The 14411-nt window shown below is 35.1% G+C and overlaps 2 protein-coding genes across 4 annotated transcripts; both read right to left on the reverse strand.

Annotated features, from left to right (window-relative positions):
• Positions 1-1298: 1298 nt before the first annotated feature.
• LOC107432563 (uncharacterized) lies at positions 1299-4144 on the reverse strand. The gene has a single exon (XM_016043732.4). The coding sequence runs from the start codon at positions 3808-3810 to the stop codon at positions 1498-1500; it is 2313 nt and encodes a 770-aa protein (XP_015899218.3). The 5' UTR covers positions 3811-4144; the 3' UTR covers positions 1299-1497.
• A 2191-nt stretch (positions 4145-6335) lies between these two features.
• LOC107432512 (uncharacterized) lies at positions 6336-14367 on the reverse strand. Of its 3 annotated transcripts, none has more exons than XR_007238348.2 (9): positions 13973-14367; positions 13092-13319; positions 12393-12466; positions 11906-12065; positions 11637-11756; positions 11443-11551; positions 10556-10788; positions 9838-9933; positions 6336-6640 (listed from the first exon to the last, which is right to left on the reverse strand). XR_007238348.2 is itself a non-coding variant. In XM_016043662.4 (7 exons), the coding sequence occupies exons 1-7, from the start codon at positions 14213-14215 to the stop codon at positions 10607-10609; spliced, it is 1116 nt and encodes a 371-aa protein (XP_015899148.1). In that variant the 5' UTR covers positions 14216-14367; the 3' UTR covers positions 10491-10606. The 3 variants fall into 3 exon arrangements, 1 of the variants encoding a protein (XP_015899148.1); XR_007238347.2 differs by lacking the exon at positions 6336-6640 and adding an exon at positions 9500-9720; XM_016043662.4 differs by lacking the exons at positions 6336-6640; positions 9838-9933 and having other exon boundaries at positions 10491-10788.
• Positions 14368-14411: the final 44 nt, after the last annotated feature.

Genomic DNA, 14411 nt, shown 5'->3' on the forward strand with positions numbered 1-14411 from the left:
TAGAAAAACCAAAAATATTAGCAATTTTCATATATTTAACAAATCTCATTGATGAGATCTGGATAAGTGATAGAAGATTAACAATAACAATAACAATTTGGGTATTTTTTATATCAGTTAAGAGTGTTTTAAAATATGCCCCAAATCTCATGAATTGAAACAAACGTTAATTGGGCTTTTTATAGAGTGGAAACTCCATAGAACATAAATATTTAAGTAATATATCTAGCAAAAGTAACATACTATAAATTAATAGCATTCTCGAAAGCAGTTTGTTTCTGTTCAACTTTCATGGACTTGGAATGATTCGAAATTGCCACTAAACCCAACATCTAAAACCTACTCGTTCAATACCAAAAAAACACCTACTCATTGACCCAAACCACAACCATCATGTGAATCAGTTGGCCTAACTAAGAGACTTAGCTTCTTAGAGTTCCCCAAACTACCTATGATGCCAAACCTTTGAAGTCATAAAAATAAAAAGAAATAACATGTAGACATATATTAAGTGCGTAGTCTTCTGGTTAGAGTTTGAAGGAGATGGCAGCTAATAAATGCTGAAAGAGCATCTTTCTGAAGATCAATGGGAAAAGGACATCAAATACCAACTTCAATCGACCATCAAATCTCTGTCTAATTGGAATTAGACATTTCAACTGTTCCACTATCTATCATTATAACCTAAACTGACCCAGAAAAGAAAAAGAATTTTGGAGGGATTTAAGGGTGAACCTTCTTTACAATCAGAATTCTTTACAATCAGAATTCTACTCGCACCCAATGTGATAAAGGTGCAATCTTTCCCCCAAAATCAGCAGTTCAGTACCACCACCAGCATAATCGTTGCCCAAACAGACAAACTACCATCAGTATAATATAAGTGCTGGTAAAAAAAGTAGAATTGGGACTTTCCTCAATACCATCAAATTTTATTTATTTATTTTTTTTTTACTGTACCATCAAAATCTATGTGCCTGATTTACAACATTGTACCACCATCAAGCTTCTTTCTTATCTTACTTAAAAGTGAAGCAAAACATGTCATTCAATTCAGGAAATCAGCTTTTCAGAGAGTGTACTTAAATACCGCGTTAAAAGGGCTTCTTTTCCTTAATTGATTCCCTGTATAATACTGAATGATAGAGCTTCAATGAATTACAGAGCACCACAAGAACTCCCAACCTTTTTCAATGGAAATTTACCACAAAACATTTGCTTAGAAAACACCACAATATTAACTATCAATTAATCAATGTACATAAAAAGAAAATTAAAAGATTTAAAAAAAAAAAAGATTAAAAAGGAAAAAAGAATTTCTTGGAAATCATTAATTGTAATAAAAATTTACAGAACAAGAGTAGGGGAAAGAGAGAGCAATTAAAGCACTCAGCAAAACCTACAGTGACCATGCAAGTACACACCGAGACTTTCTTTTTCTTTCTTTTTTGAAAATTTGGCCTTTTTTTTTTTTTCAAATCCAATAATTTACCTGGCTCAAAATCCAACCCCAGCCGCGCCAACCCCGAGCGTAGCCGGACGGTGCGGCTCAAGCTTCCTATTCTTCCAGAAACAGGCATCAGGTGGAGGGAACTTAGCCGACGACCTCATCGGCTCCGACTTGCACCGAGTCAGAACAAACGGCTCGTAACCCTTCGAACCCACCAGCTTCTCCTCAACAACGGTAGCCATGGAAGCTGGAGCCGCCGGAGCCGGGAAGGAGCAAGAAGACCTTGGCGGCTGCATCAGCTGGTTCGCTAATTGCTTCGAACAAGGTCGCACGGAATTCGAGTCCTCATTGTTGATGATGCTTAGCTGCTGCTGCTGCTGATGATGCTGATGCTTCTTGGGTTGATCAAGGCCGTTCCTTTGGTTGACTTTTCTCTCGGGCGGCCATCTCACGAAGTCAGTGCTACAGACCCAAGTCTCCTTGGAAACCTCCATGGATAGCTTTGGCTCGCACATCATCAACCGCAAGCAATCTGGCAATACCGGACTACTTTCTCTCTCTACCTTCGGCTCCGAACGCGCCACTACGACCTCCTCGTGGGTATTGTTCGGATATTCGGGTTTGGATTTTTGATGGATCACTGTCTCTTCTCTAGTCTCTTTCTCCTCCTTCGTTGACCCAGCAGCTTCTGCAAATTTTGCCTCAATCTCATTCTCAGCTTTATCATCCTCTCCTTCTTCTACTCCATGAATGTTATCTTTTTCTACTGGTTCTTGTTCTACTGACTTTACAGGCTCCGAAACGCTTGCTCTTCTCTCTTCCTTTAATTCTCTTTCTTTCTCTTCTTCTTGATGTGGCGGTTTTTGTTCATAGCTATTTTCTTTTTCAACTAGCTGAGCCGCATTTTCTTCTTCATCTAGCACATTCTCTGCATCTACTAGAATTTCACTCAAAGAAACATCGAAAACAGATTCTTTTTCCACTGCTAGTTGTTGGTTCGCTTCCAATTCTTGTTCTTCCTCTTCCTCTTCCTCTTCCTCATCCTCTTTTTTTCCCTTTTGTTTCTCTTCTTCTACTTCTCCTTCACTTTCTTCGCTTGGGTCTTCTCCGGAAGAAACAATTTCTTGTTGTAGCTCATCAAGTTCTGTGCTTTCTGGGTTTTCTTCAGCTTCTTCTGCAACTTCCTCCTCTTCCTCATCCTCTTCCTCTTCTTCCTCCATAGCCAAGTTTGCTTGCTGTTCTGCAACTTCCTTTGTATCTACTACCTCTGCTTTTACTAGCCCTCGTTCATCATCTTGTACTGCTTCCTTATCTCTGCGACCATCCTCATCATCCCCATCTTCTTCTTCGTCTTCACCTTCTTCATTTTTTGGAGCAGCAGGTGATTCCCAAAATCGGTTAGCAAGAGCAGCCATTTTCACAGGATCAGATCTGCACCTCATAAGAAGCAGAGCATTCTTAGGCGGGATACAAATACTCACCCTACCTTCTTCATCCTCCATACCACCCTCCTTACTTTCTTCCTTGATCTCAATCCCTTCGAGCATCTGTCTCCTCCTGCTACTGCTCCTCCTCTCCGTTGTCCTCTCTTCCTCTCCGACCACCAACTCTATCTCTCTCCCTTTTCCATCGCCGTCCTGCAACGCCACCAACCACCTCGCAAACACAGCACCACAGGAGCTCCCATTCTCCTCCGCCACCGATCTCTCTCCTCCTTTCTCTTCCTTATCTTTCTCGCTTGTCATACAAGAAGACCGGCACGGCAAGAAGCAGTTGAACTCAGCCCCAAAAGCCCTCAAAGCTTCACAAATCGTCAATGGCAGATGAACCCACCTCTGATTTCTATGGTGCGGCAAGCATTCCTGCTGTTGCAGATTCTGGAACTGAAAACCCTGATGATTATTCTCATGGTTCTGATTCTCTTGTTGTTGCCCGGAAATACTCTGCGAATTTTGCTCTGATTTTCTGAAACTGGGTTCGCTGCTTCTCCTTTTCGATCTGATTCTCATCTTCTTCCCCTGTTTCTTGGTCTTAACCCTGACTTGACCAATGCAGGTGACTTTAGGAGAAGAAGGTTCTGGATTATCAAAAGCACAACCTTTTTTTTTACCTCCGGTTGGGAACATCGGCGAAGCTTGACCGCCTTTGATGCTCCCACTGTTTTTCAGTCTCCGACTGAGAGACGAAGAAAGAGAGATTTGGGACGGCTCTCTGGCTCGGCCAGGACTGAGAATAGACTTGGAGGAGATCTTCATGGAGGAAGAAGAGAGACGCGAAGTGAAGCAAATGAACAACTCACTCGTACTACCACTGCTGTTGCTGTTGCTACTTGTAGTGCGATGGGGTCTTTCCAACTCCATTTACTTTCATGGAGTTTTCGCCATTGAGAGATTTGTTAAAGCTTTTTTTTTTTTTCAGAGAGGGATTGGAAGCTAGTTAGTCTCTATGGTAGAAGAAGATCTCTGTTTGGTTTCTACGGTTAGGCTTTGTGATTTGTTGCAAAGGTACAAATTTAGAGAGAGAGAGAGAGAGAGAAGGGTTTAATGGAAAGTGACGAAATGCTGTTTGTCCTTAAGCACAATGTAACTGAGCGACTCCAGTCTGTAGGGTCCTCCTGGGCTTTTCCAGTGAGACTTGTTTGTGCTGTGCTGTGCATGCTTGGTTTTTTTTTTAATTTACGGTAATACCCTTGGTGTTTCTATAAAATTATTTTGGACACTTAGTGCATTCTCTGGGCCTATACATGATTCTTACTCTTATGTCTATCTCCTATATCCAACACAACAGTCATAGGTGGGGGTTTATCAAAAAACAGTCATGTAGGTTGGGGCTCTGATCTGGTGTCTCAACGTGCATGAGATGCTTTTTTAGGTGGCCAATCTTGGCAGGCAAAAAGTTGGAAAAACAAAAACCAAAAAGGTCTTCAAAGCCTGAAGAATTAGAGAAACAAATACATCAGTACATTGAAAAGAAAAAGAAGAGGAAAGATAGAACTTTTGACAAATATGTCACCCTCTTGGCCCCTTTGCCTGATACTGCCTTCTTACCGGCACGAGCAATGTTTCCTCAGCTTATATGAATTTTTAAAAATTTAGTTTTTTTTAAAATAAATAAATAAAATAATTTTACTCCACATTCTAATTATTATTGTATGAAAACATGAATAAATAAATATAAATGCTATAGATACCACCAATTAATGTGATAATATGATTTTTTTTAATTTATTTTATTGATTGAAATTTTAATATAAGATAATAATATAAAAATATTATAATAACTTACTATATTGATTATTGATTAGTAAATAACTTACTATATTGATTATTGATTCTAGCATTATTGGTAAAATTATTAGGATAAGTTGTGTTATGTCATTTACCTCATCATAAAAAGCACAGGACATAAAATCTGATATAGAATACCTTATTGGTATTAATCATGCATCACCAAATCAGCATTCAAAGTTAATGATGATAGGAAGGAAATCTTTTTTTATTTTTTGAAAAGACAAATTCATCCAGCAAAAGCATAATTAATTGCTGAGGTGATATAATTGTTCCTTGGTTCAACCCCTCAAGTCACCTTGCCATCAAACAAAAAGAAGGATTAATTGTCATAATTGCACTATTAGATCACATGCTACACCGTTTGAAAACTTTTACCTTTTGATTAACTTCTCTCAACATAGGAGGCAATTTTGGAATATGTATATATATACATACACATATAACAGCCCAACAAAATTATAAAAAAACAAGCCCTTAATTTATACAACAACGATACCTAAACACTTTTTGGTAATGAAACCTAAACACTTTATTTACCAACAAATACCTAAACACTTTTTGGTAATGAAACTTAAACACTTTATTTACCAACAAATGTAGCAAATGATATCATATTATATTATTGATTTTGAATCAAATTTTTTATTTATTCATTTAAAATTTTGGTTATCTATACATGATTTGTATTAATTTTTCACTAAATGACACACCATTTTACCACATAGTTTAGACCTGGCAATTTGGATCATGACACGGCGACACGATTCGAAAACGACACGGAATAAATGGGTTTGGGTTTATTATAAATGGATTCGGGTCATAATCGGGTCAACCCGTTTAACACGATTATTAATCGTGTCATTTTCGGGTTAACCTGTTTAACTCGAAATTGACCCGTTACGACTCATTTATTAAACGTGTCAGTTTCAACCCGACACGATTATATACCTATTACAACCCATTTAAATTTAATTTTAAATTAATATTTTATCACTAATATAATATTTAATAACTAAAAAATATTATAAATTAAAATTTTTATAAAAATAATTTTCTATTACTAATTTTTTAAAAATAAAAAATACATCTTTAATAAAACAAAAACATAAAAATAAAAAATAAAATAAAAAAATTTTCGGGTTAATAGGTTAATTTTCGGGTTAACGGGTTAATAGGTTAGTTTTCGGGTTAATAGGTCAATTTCAGGTTAACGGGTTAATAGGTCAACACGACCCGTTAAAATAATCGTGTTAAACGGGTCGTGTCGTGTTGACCTGTTTATAAACAGGTAGGGTTAGTGTTTTAGGTACCTGACACGATTAATAAATGGGTCGTGTTCGGGTTAGGCATTTTTGACACGATTATTAAACAGGTTGATACGAACACGACCCACCAACCTGAATTGCCAGGTATAACATAGTTGGTAACTAATTTGGCAAACAACTTAATGCTTGTAGAGTTACTTTATTTTATATATGCATTTCATTTATCAACAAGCACAATAGGCAAACACAGAATATTATTAGTTATAACAACCAACAGAATTATACAAATTTACACACAAAAATAAGAAAAAACAAAGAATTATACGAAAATAAAGTCTCAATTTATATATCAATTTTATTTATCACCAACCAAAATAGGCCAACACATCGCTTTCGCATGTCATTCCTTCATCACAAAGATTAAAAAAAAAAAAAGTGGGCAACATTTTCTCTCTCAACAAGTCATTTTTTTAACTTTTGCATTACCTTTTTTCCCAAACAATGAAACAATTCTCGATCCTTTTTCCCCTATTTTTTTCCCTCTTTCCTTTTTGCATCAAAATCACACACGAAGCAAGATTGTGACACATCATTTTCATTGAGATGGAGTGTGATGGGTCCTCCACGTTAGTGCACTAACGTGGCCAGATCACAGGGAAGCAATAAAAACAAAGTGTAAGCAAAAAATAAAATAAATAAACAAAATTATAAAAAAAAAAATTAAAAAAAAAAAAAGGTTCGAGCATCTTGGGAACACCAATCTCCCCATCCGTGTGCCAATTTAATCCCCAACTTTTCACTCAACCAGTGGGCTTGGAACTAGCCGTTTTCCATTTTTTTATTTCCTTGAAAAAAAAATGACGAAGTGGCAGTTTCGATATTATACTCGAAAAAGATGGTCCTTTTCTGAATGTCATGTCACATGGAGAGGTCGATAGGGACGAGGTGACAAACAAAAAGAAGAATCCAAAGGTCGCAACTCGCACGTGACCATCATGATCATGGTCATGGCCTGGTCATTATAATGGATAAATAGATTCGTTGGACTCACGCGCCAACTTAAGGGCGTGGAAACCCTCTTCCTATCAGTACGGTCTGTACTTAGGTGTTGGTTTTAAGCGATACTCTCACGCGCTTTGAAGAGTAGCATGGGCTTGAGTTGGTCGAATAAATGAAGGCCTCGTTGGCAGAGACCTGTGCTTATGTATTGTACCACTCCCACGCATCACATAGAGAAGCGCACACTTACAGCGCGTGGGAGAGAAAAAAGATAAAGGAAGTAATTATGCTGTGTGGGAATGGGCAACTGTGCATTTTTACCATTGCACTCCAATAATTACATGCCACGTCCAAAACAACAGTTGAATTGTTATTTTTTTATTTTTTCTCTTTTCTATCTCAGTTGCAGAATTCAAATAAATAAACAAGAAAAAAAAAAAAAAAAGAAGCTTTCTAGGAAAACAGTAATAAGTTTCTAAAATATTTTATAAAAAAACTTAAAAATAAACCTGAAAATTCACATAATACGAAGCTGAAATGAAAAATTTTCATGTTTATTAAAATATAATAATAATAATAATAATAATAATATTCAAGAGGTAGTAAGATAAGTATGTATTTGCAAAATGGGAATTTGGTTGTTCAAAAAAATTAATGATTTCTTTATTAGCAACGACATGTATCAAATTGGTGATTCAGTGTCACATTGCATAGCCTACCAAATAGTTTTTTTTTTTTTTTTTTTTAATTTTTTATGCTGCCACATATTTTGCTCAGTAATATTTTAATACAAAGTCCAGCTGCCAACAAGGGGCTTCACGCAATCAAAGTAGAAAAAGAATTCACCAAAAAAAAAAAAAAGGAAAAAGAAAAACATCGAAGTAGAAAAAGAACCCAAACTTCAAAGGGAAAATGATGGGGAAAATCATAAGTTGGTCAAGGTTCCTCAAAAAGTAGGGGTTTGACCAACATTTACACCACAACCAGACAAAATAAGTATTAAAAGCAGCTTAACACCAGTTAAATTATTAAATTATTATATTTCTTAATGCCCAAAAGAATATTTTGGGCCCTTAGTAAATGAGGCCCAAAATTCAGATAAAGCCAGTGGAATAGAACAAAAAGGGTGGGTCTCAGGCCTCTTTTATCAAAAATAAAAAGTGAAAAAAACAAAAATGAAAATGAAAATTCATAGATGTTTAGGTGGGGAATTAGGTTATCATCAACCAATCAACATGCCACCATAGCTCAAGTGGTCCTTCAGTTCAACACCATCACTAAATTATTTTAACTCGACCCACCTCAAGCCCAATGCTTGTAATTTGGAGTTGGACCCCAAATAGAAAATATACCTACCAATGCTTCAAAAAGTTCAAAATTTTATTCAATTTATAGTTTTTTTTTTTTTTTTGGGTGGGGGGACAACTATTCAATCTATAGGTTGAAGTATCCAATATGCCACTGTTAATTAATGTTAGGGATACTAACTTATTTACTAACTATTTTAAATGGCAATTGATGTAACATTATCATTGAGTTTATTTATCTGTTTAGTTAGGTTATACTAATTTTTCAATCATTAAAGTACAAGGTATCTAAATTGCTGGTAAACAAGTTGATTTATAGCTACAATAATGGCTAAGAACTTCTTTGAAGTGAAATACAAAAGAAAAACTACAAAAATGAAATAGAAAAGTTTTGAAATCCATATAAATATGATTAGCATAAAATCAACAAATTTGAGTGTGGAACTTATTATGTGATTCAATTATATTATTATTATTTTAAGATATACTTTTAATTTACTTTTTGAGTTTACATATTCACTATCACTAACAATGATCATTAATGGGATCACAACTAATATGAAATAATTAAGTGAAAACTAAAAATCTATACGGAAGATTAAACTTATAGTATTTACAAATTAAATTGCCACATTAACTGTAAGGTCTAATGATAATACTATAATGGGTCACTGGCGAGAGTTCTCTTTAATTGTTGGTCATAACTCATATTGTTTGGATGGCAATGAAAACGGTGAAAACAAGCTTGATCTAATTGATCCTTGGAGTTTGAGACAATGAGGTCCAATCCCTATCCCCTTATTTATTGCTTTCTAATGTGAATAATTTAATGAATTTATTTATTTATTTTTTGGTACTAAATTTAATGTCATATTTAAGTCAGATGGATTTATGGGAAAATAAATAAATAAATGAGTCAAAGTTGGTCCAAACTCAAGGACTTGTATAGCGGGGAGAAATTATGTCAAACTGCCATATCCATAAAACATATTCACCAAAAGTACCATATCCATAAAGTATCCTCTTTGAATACCCAATGGTAAAATATTTTTCCAATATCTTACAAGTTATAACTGACAGTAAATTTGAGGGGAAAAAGATATCTAAACCCATAGGCTAGTAGCGTCCTTTCCTCTTTTTTTTTTTTTTTTTTTTGAAAATATTTTCTCTAAATGTTTGAAGAGTTCATTTTTATATTAATAAGTTTTGAGATTTACATTTTTCTTTATTAAATTTTGACGTCATAATAGATTGTCATATATTAGAGCACTAGCGGGAGTCAAGAACCAGGGGCAATGTGCATTGGTGATCCATCTTCGAAAAGTTGATCTTAATTCATTCCTTGAGCAAAAATTTTACCTTTATCCACTAGAGCTGTCTTTGATTTGTCATTGAAAATTTTCCCACGTCTTGTGAAAATAATTATGATTAGTTTATGTGAAATATAAAAAGTAAGCAAAGGGCACCATGATTGAATGAGAAGTGGAAATCATAAAATTCAAATTGAAAGAGGTGAAGCAACTTACCTAGAGAAGCCCCTGGCTGATCCTGGAAGCTGGAACAATATGTCAGTTAAAGCCAACCACTTTCTAACCAGAGTCTGTGGCATCTTTTTTGTTTCCCTGCATAACAAAAGCTCCAAGTTCTGAAGCTATTTTGAACCGCAGTCTCAGTGATTCTTTAAATAGAACAAAATAGCTTTCAAACTTCATATTTAAATGGCATTTACTTCTCCGCTTCATGCTATGTTAATATGGAAAATTTTATACACCCATACAAATTCAATACCCTATAGTCTGCTAGTAGAGATTACAAGGTTCTTAAAACTTTCAGCCTAGGATTGCTCAAGTTTTTAGTCTGAATGACTATACAGAAGTTGGGACAAAATATAACTTTATCGGGTTATAAGACATTAACTTATCCAGTATACAGACATTCAATTGCCAGTCTACGACTGATTAATGTGATCATACAATAGGTAAACTATGATAACTATCAAAAACTCTGACTAAAACATTCTCAAAGTATTTACAAATTGCCAACCGGGTATTTTGCTTTTTACCCGTAGAAATATGTTTAATACAAAATTCTAGTATTTGAGTGCACACAACCTAAAATGAAAGCCTAGACTGCAGAATCCTCCATAGAAAAGCTGAAGAACAATTAATATGCAGGTAGAGATGATAAGGATCTTTATATTATTTAAAAATAATAATAATAATAATAATCCGTAAGGATCTGAACCTTTACATAGCAGAAAACAGACAACAGTAGTGCAAGCTGGTAAAATATTCTTCAGTCGAGTTCTAGCACAACTTTTCCTGGAATTTGCTTTTTATCTTTTGCCTCGTGAGCTTCTCTTACTTGTGCAATTGGAAATGTCTTCTCTACAGGTATTTTTAACTTTCCTGCTTCAGAAAGCCTTCGAACCTCATCTAAACCTTCTGAATCAGCTCTCATATAAGTCCACCAGTATTCTACACCATCAAATATAAAAGAAACAGCATGAGAAATAGCTTAATACTGCTATTTAGGACATCTTTATATTAATATTTGTAAAAAGAAGCATTGAAATATGCCAACAGGAACACATAAAATTGTGATAAGTATACATTTACAATGAAATACTTTGAAGATTATGGAAATATGAATGATCAAGCATATATTTTAAAATGAAACAATTTTCTCCTACTTTTATGGAACAATTATATTATCATTTGAATTTGTATTATAATATCAGACCTCATCACTGTGTGATATCTTATAATTGTTGATTGCTTGCCACTCAATTTCCACAAATTTGTAAGGTTGATGAAGAGATAAAAATCAACTGAAACCAACCACCACTTAGATTCCAATTTAATTTCATTAGTCATTCTAGTGACCACAACAAATTAATTTCCCATTAATTATTCTAAAAGCTAAAAAGTGAGTTTTAAGGAAAATATTTAGATTAGTTTGCAAAAGATTTGCATGGCAATCATAAAATACCCAATTAAATTGTCCCCATCCATAACCCTTGTTCATGTGTGTGTCTGCACGTGCAAGTAAAATTCTTGAATAATCTACTCAAAAATATAATTTTCTTCTCCATCCCCAACCAACAATTTATCTTTTTTTTACGTTTTTACCTATTCCATGAGAATACCGGTACTGAAACTGTTTTTTCAATAGAATAGCTGTAGCTATTGGAAGCCCGACACCGAGTCCATACCTATCTGCCAATGATGCTGCCTCACCCTGCAACATGAGAAATGAAATGACAGTGTATGTAAAGAATAAAACCTCACTAAAATTACAATGAATTCAAGCTTCCATATGGTACCTGAAGTGTCATGTAGTGTCCACCTCTGTTCAAAAAATTGATGCCTACTCTTTCTGTCTCTGGTACACCAATGGTGTCTAAGACAGCATCAAACTTCCCCTTTATTGCCAATTCAATGTCCTGTAAATTAAAATTTATTAATTCCTAGAAAGAAATCATTCTCCTTTTGACCTAATATACAAATTGAATCAGTTTTTCACAAAAGGAGTGTATATCTTAGACAATGACAAAATCGTATGCAGTAGACTTGTAATTGATCATAATATCACCTCAACAATATAGTCAACAGCCTGCTCAGCACCAGCTGCCAATATTTTATCGATACTTTGACTACCACAGGTAGCTGTAACATGACACCCAGCAGCTACTGCAAGCTGAATTGCAGCAAAACCTACTGCTCCTCCACCACCGACCACTAATACCCGTTGTCTGTGAAAAAGGAATAATGAAAGAATATATCATGACTATTAAACAGACATATGAATCCTCTCCAGTTATAATATCAATTTTCATAATTAAATAAGGATAATAAAGTTTCATTAAACTAATATGTATGACATATGATATGATTACTCTATAGATTATAAAAGAGGCTTCATTTTGTTATACATCTAGTTATCTATAATCCTAAAAGGTTCATCAGCACATCCTAGAGATGACAAATATCCTGAAGGGAAAATAAAACCTAGGAGAGAATTTAAACTTAAAATTTAAAACTACTAGGCACAAGCAGGTTGCTACTTGATGCAAACATACCCGTCAGCTATCCTAGCAGTACTTTTTAAAGCACGCCATGCAGTCAATGCAGCAAACGGAATGGCACTTGCTTCCTAGTAGAACAAAAAATAAATTAAAAATAAAAATTAAAACCCAAATTCTGTAGTAGTAAGATGAAATAAGAACATAAATATTATATTCATTAAAGTATCACAATAGGATATAATGCCAGTGAGAGTACTAGTAATGAAACACATCATTTCTATGCTAAATCAAGCTTACTACTTGAAAATTGAAAACTATCCAGTCAGAGTCAAAATGGGAGTGGAAGCAGCAACTGCAATTTTATGCAATCTCTGCAGTTTTGGAAATCATATATATGTATCATCTGGCTTACTACTTGTTGACAAACAAGCAATTAAGTTCCATTTTGTGTCCTGTTCATCATCTTGTAAGCAATAACTGTCATAGAAGTTATCAATTCCACTGAAAGGTGAAAATTTGGATAATAACTTTGCACCCTAGGTATTTTCTTTTGGTCCCATTAACAAATCTGACAACTAGTGAATATTTAAGTTGAAAATAGAGTTTAAGGAGGTGATAAAAATTCCCCACTTACTGAATGGAACCAAGTAATTGACCATAGAGAGCCAAACAGGACCGATAAAAAAAATTAAACAAACCATTTAACAACATATAATTCTTCATATAGAAATGCAAAATTACTACAAAATTTACCACATGTGTAATTGATACTGGCTTTGGAGCAAGTTCATCTTCTGATAGAATTGCATAATCTGCATAAGTACCCCTTATGGCTGTTGGATGCAACGCACCAAAAACTTCTTGCCCAACATTCAGTGTCCGAACTGAAGCCCCTACAGCCGCAACTTCACCGCTAATGTCACGGCCCAATATGAGAGGTAAAAGAGGTTCAAATATGGAACGACCATAGCCTGAACGCATCTGAAAAAAGTTTTAAATTTATAAATTTCGGAATCTCATAATTCTAAGTACCCATTAGGAAGTGTGTGTTAGAAACGGACGGTGTCCAAATTATTTAAGACAGAAACATTAATGATTAATGATCTTCCAAAATTAGTCCCTTCATAGCTCAAAATTAGAGATGCCGACTTTTAGTTCCACAAAGTGCAATGCATTGATTTTACTGAAACAGCCAAAAGGAATCAAATAAAGTTCTAAAAATTCTAAACCTTTTCTCTAGTTTTGACACACTGAGCAAAAGAAAATTTAAATAACCATGGCATTTCAGAATGGTATAGGCAAAAGAAGCAAACAGAAACTGTACTTGGAAACATGCTCCACATGATTTCCTTCATAGTTCAACCAAACTAGAATCGAAACGATAATACAATATTAATACACACCGAATGATTTATTTACTTATTTATGTTTTAAATATAACATTAATAGTCCAATTGGTCTCAATTCAATGTCGTCCTTACTCAGTAGCTACTAAGCAATCATTTCATTTCCTTTAGATACACCACCAATTCCTTTCCCGAACTTTCTCAGCAATCAAACAGTATTCCCAACAAAAATACAGAGGCAAAAAAAAAAAAAAAAAGAAAAAACAAGAAAGAGCAAAGAGAGCTCACTCTTGTATCAAGAGGATTAATGGAGACAGCACGAGCGCGGACGAGAACCTCATTGGGCTTGAGATCAGGAATATTAACATTAGGCCTGAGCTCCAGCACTTCAGGCCCACCGAAGTGTGGCAAGACCACTGCTCTACAAGTGGTGACGAAGCACCTCAGCCCTACCTTCATGGACGGGCAAAGCGAGCTGTAATTCGCGTCGGAAAACCAAACTCCGATGCTCGGAGATCTCAGAAATCGCATTTTCACCGCTCGATAGAAGCGAAAAGCTCACAGAGCATACATATGACAGAGAAGAGAGAGAGAGAGAGAGAGAGAGAGAACAGAGGACGTGTCAGTGTTTTAGTCCGCAGGGAGGGACAGAAGGCGAGCGATCAAGAAGGGTTCGTTACGTTTTTGCTTTTAATAATTTGGGTTCAATGGGGATTTTGTGGGGACG

This window comes from Ziziphus jujuba, chromosome 11, assembly GCF_031755915.1.
Source record: "Ziziphus jujuba cultivar Dongzao chromosome 11, ASM3175591v1".
Classification (NCBI taxonomy): domain Eukaryota; kingdom Viridiplantae; phylum Streptophyta; class Magnoliopsida; order Rosales; family Rhamnaceae; genus Ziziphus; species Ziziphus jujuba.

What these genes read in the sequence shown, in the direction of transcription:
- LOC107432563 (XM_016043732.4), bottom strand. Translation starts at nt 3,810, where the DNA reads ATGGAGTTGGAAAGACCCCATCGCACTACAAGTAGCAACAGCAACAGC.
- LOC107432512 (XM_016043662.4), bottom strand. Translation starts at nt 14,215, where the DNA reads ATGCGATTTCTGAGATCTCCGAGCATCGGAGTTTGGTTTTCCGACGCG. An exon ending in ACTGCTAGGATAGCTGACGG is followed by an intron (nt 12,066 to 12,392) that starts GTATGTTTGCAT and finishes CCTTTTTCACAG; the next exon opens with ACAACGGGTATTAGTGGTCG. An exon ending in CCGGTATTCTCATGGAATAG is followed by an intron (nt 10,789 to 11,442) that starts GTAAAAACGTAA and finishes TTGATGGTGTAG; the next exon opens with AATACTGGTGGACTTATATG.